Raw genomic sequence first — 2,356 nt, 5'->3', positions numbered from 1 at the left:
ATATATATATATATATATATATATATACATATCCTTTTTGGTACAGTGGATCCCAAAGCACAAAAACTATAAATAACAGTATGTAAATATTAGGTTGAAAAACACTTTTGGATAGAAAAAATTGAAGGTAGAACAAATAGCATAAATAGGATTCCTTGAGACTAATTGTATCACATAAATAACAGTGACAACTTCTACCATACAGTTTCAACAATCCATGTCTGCTGATGCTACTAAGCACTATGGGTGCCTTTAGTTTTGCTTCCCCTCAGGCAGCCATCATGAGATTGTACATCTATAATTTACAATAACAACTTAAACATTGACTTTTTATCTTTCCTGTCTATTTCCTTTCTGTCTATGTACAAAATAAAGTAATTTTCTTGAAGCTACATCATCATCATCAAAAATACTTACCGCAATCAGTTCTCTTAATAAATGGTCAAACTTCACTCTTCCCTTTTCGTCACTACTGGCACCGATGGACCAAGTAATGGAAAAAAAAAATATGCACTGCAAAAATAAAAAATGAAAAATACCAAAAAAATGCCAATTTCAATTATTATTAATATTTATTATTATTATCATAATCATAATTATTATTATCATTATTATTATTATTATTATTGTTATTATCATTATTATTATTATTATTATCATTATCATTATTATCATTATTATTATTATTATTGTCATTGTCATCATCATCATCATCATCATCATTATTATTATCATTATTATTATCATTATTATTATTATTATTATTATTATTATTATTATTATTATTATTATTGTTATTATCATTATTATTATTATTATTGTTATTATCATTATTATTATTATTATTATTATTATTATTATTATCATTATTATTATTATTATTGTAATTATCATTATCATTATCATCATTATCATCATCATCATCATCATTATTATTATTATTATTATTATTATTATTATTATTATATCTCAAACTAGAGTGTTACCTATCATATGACAAGTAACTTTGGAAATTTACTTTTACCACCATAGCATACAGGGAATATAACATATATATAGGGATTATAATTCACTTTTTTATCAAATTTACTGGCACATATACAAAATGAGGAAATGAATAAGAAAAGTATTTATTCCCTTAAAATTAAATAAAACAAATTCCTCATTTTATATAATTCCTCCCATAACTACCCCGTTGATTATTCCTCTTCTTCTTTCTCCTCCATCTCTGCCTCTGTGATTCTTTAGTTCTCACTCTCTATGTATATAGCATTCATTTACACATTGCCTGCCATCAAGCCTTGTATGTGCACTCATCTTGCACCTCATATGTCAACTCACTTTGTATCTCTTTTTTACTATCTCTCCTCCTCCTCCCTACATATGATATAAACCATGACTGGAGAAATCAATCAACCAACCAACCAGCCAACCAACATACATATTGGTTATTACTATATAGAGATATACTTAAATATAAGGAACAGGGTTAGTGGTATTAGACAGTGAAGGGAACACAAACACATATACATACTCTCATATGCACACACACACACACAGGTATATGCTTGTGTCTCCATGCTCCACAGCCTGATGTCATAGGATAATTATGAACGAGTGTCACCCTCATGCAAGTAGAGCTCTTCATTTCCAGTCTTCTGCAAAAACATGTTTACTTCCCCTGATGTTCGGAGTTCAAATAATGTCCAGATCTATTTTGCCATTCATAAATTCTAAAAATCAATAAAATATGTGCCCGTTGATCAAATAAATAATCATTGATTATGTAAATACCATGGGCTGACATCATAAATTTGTATGCTAAGGGTAATGTTGGAGTGTAGCTATAATCCAATGATTGTAACTAATAAATGAACAAAAGAACATAAAAGAATATAAAGAAAAAAGGAACAAATAAAATGGAAAAAGAAAGAACCATACTTCAAGCCAATTAGAAATTTCCCGCACATCTCTCTGTGCGATGCATGCTTCATCGTTGAATTCCTCAAGCATACAATCCATCAGATTCATTAAGGATTTCACCATATTGCTTGCAGTAGTTGGAGACAATTCCTGTCAAAAGATTGTATGACCATGATATAATTTTCATTTGTTTTATATTACCAATATTGTTGTTATATATTTCAGAAGTTTCTATCAGTTATGTTTATCTAGATAAGTCGTTCTCAACTGAGGTCCCCTCAACCCTTAGGGATCCATATAAGATATTGTTGTTAAAATTTATGTGCTTTGGATTGGTTATATTTCTTGGCTATGTGGTAAGTAGCTTGCTTACCAACCACATGGTTCCGGGTTCAGTCCCACTGCGTGGCACCTTGGGCAAGTGTCTTCCACA

At 29.4% G+C, this 2,356-nt stretch overlaps 1 protein-coding gene across 1 annotated transcript in view; it reads right to left on the bottom strand.

Annotated features, from left to right (window-relative positions):
* Positions 1-2,356, bottom strand: part of LOC106883981 (dynein axonemal heavy chain 7) — a 137,291-nt gene that overhangs the window by 70,830 nt on the left and 64,105 nt on the right. The window contains exons 34-35 of the mRNA XM_052971243.1: positions 1,942-2,073; positions 418-513 (exon numbers count right to left, since the gene is read on the bottom strand). Of these exons, the coding sequence (XP_052827203.1) occupies positions 418-513; positions 1,942-2,073 (228 nt within the window). The remainder of the gene's footprint in view (positions 1-417; positions 514-1,941; positions 2,074-2,356) is intronic.

The sequence above is a fragment of the Octopus bimaculoides genome, chromosome 10 (genome assembly GCF_001194135.2).
Source record: "Octopus bimaculoides isolate UCB-OBI-ISO-001 chromosome 10, ASM119413v2, whole genome shotgun sequence".
In the NCBI taxonomy this organism is placed as follows: domain Eukaryota; kingdom Metazoa; phylum Mollusca; class Cephalopoda; order Octopoda; family Octopodidae; genus Octopus; species Octopus bimaculoides.
This window is presented reverse-complemented; position numbering and strand designations above follow the sequence as displayed.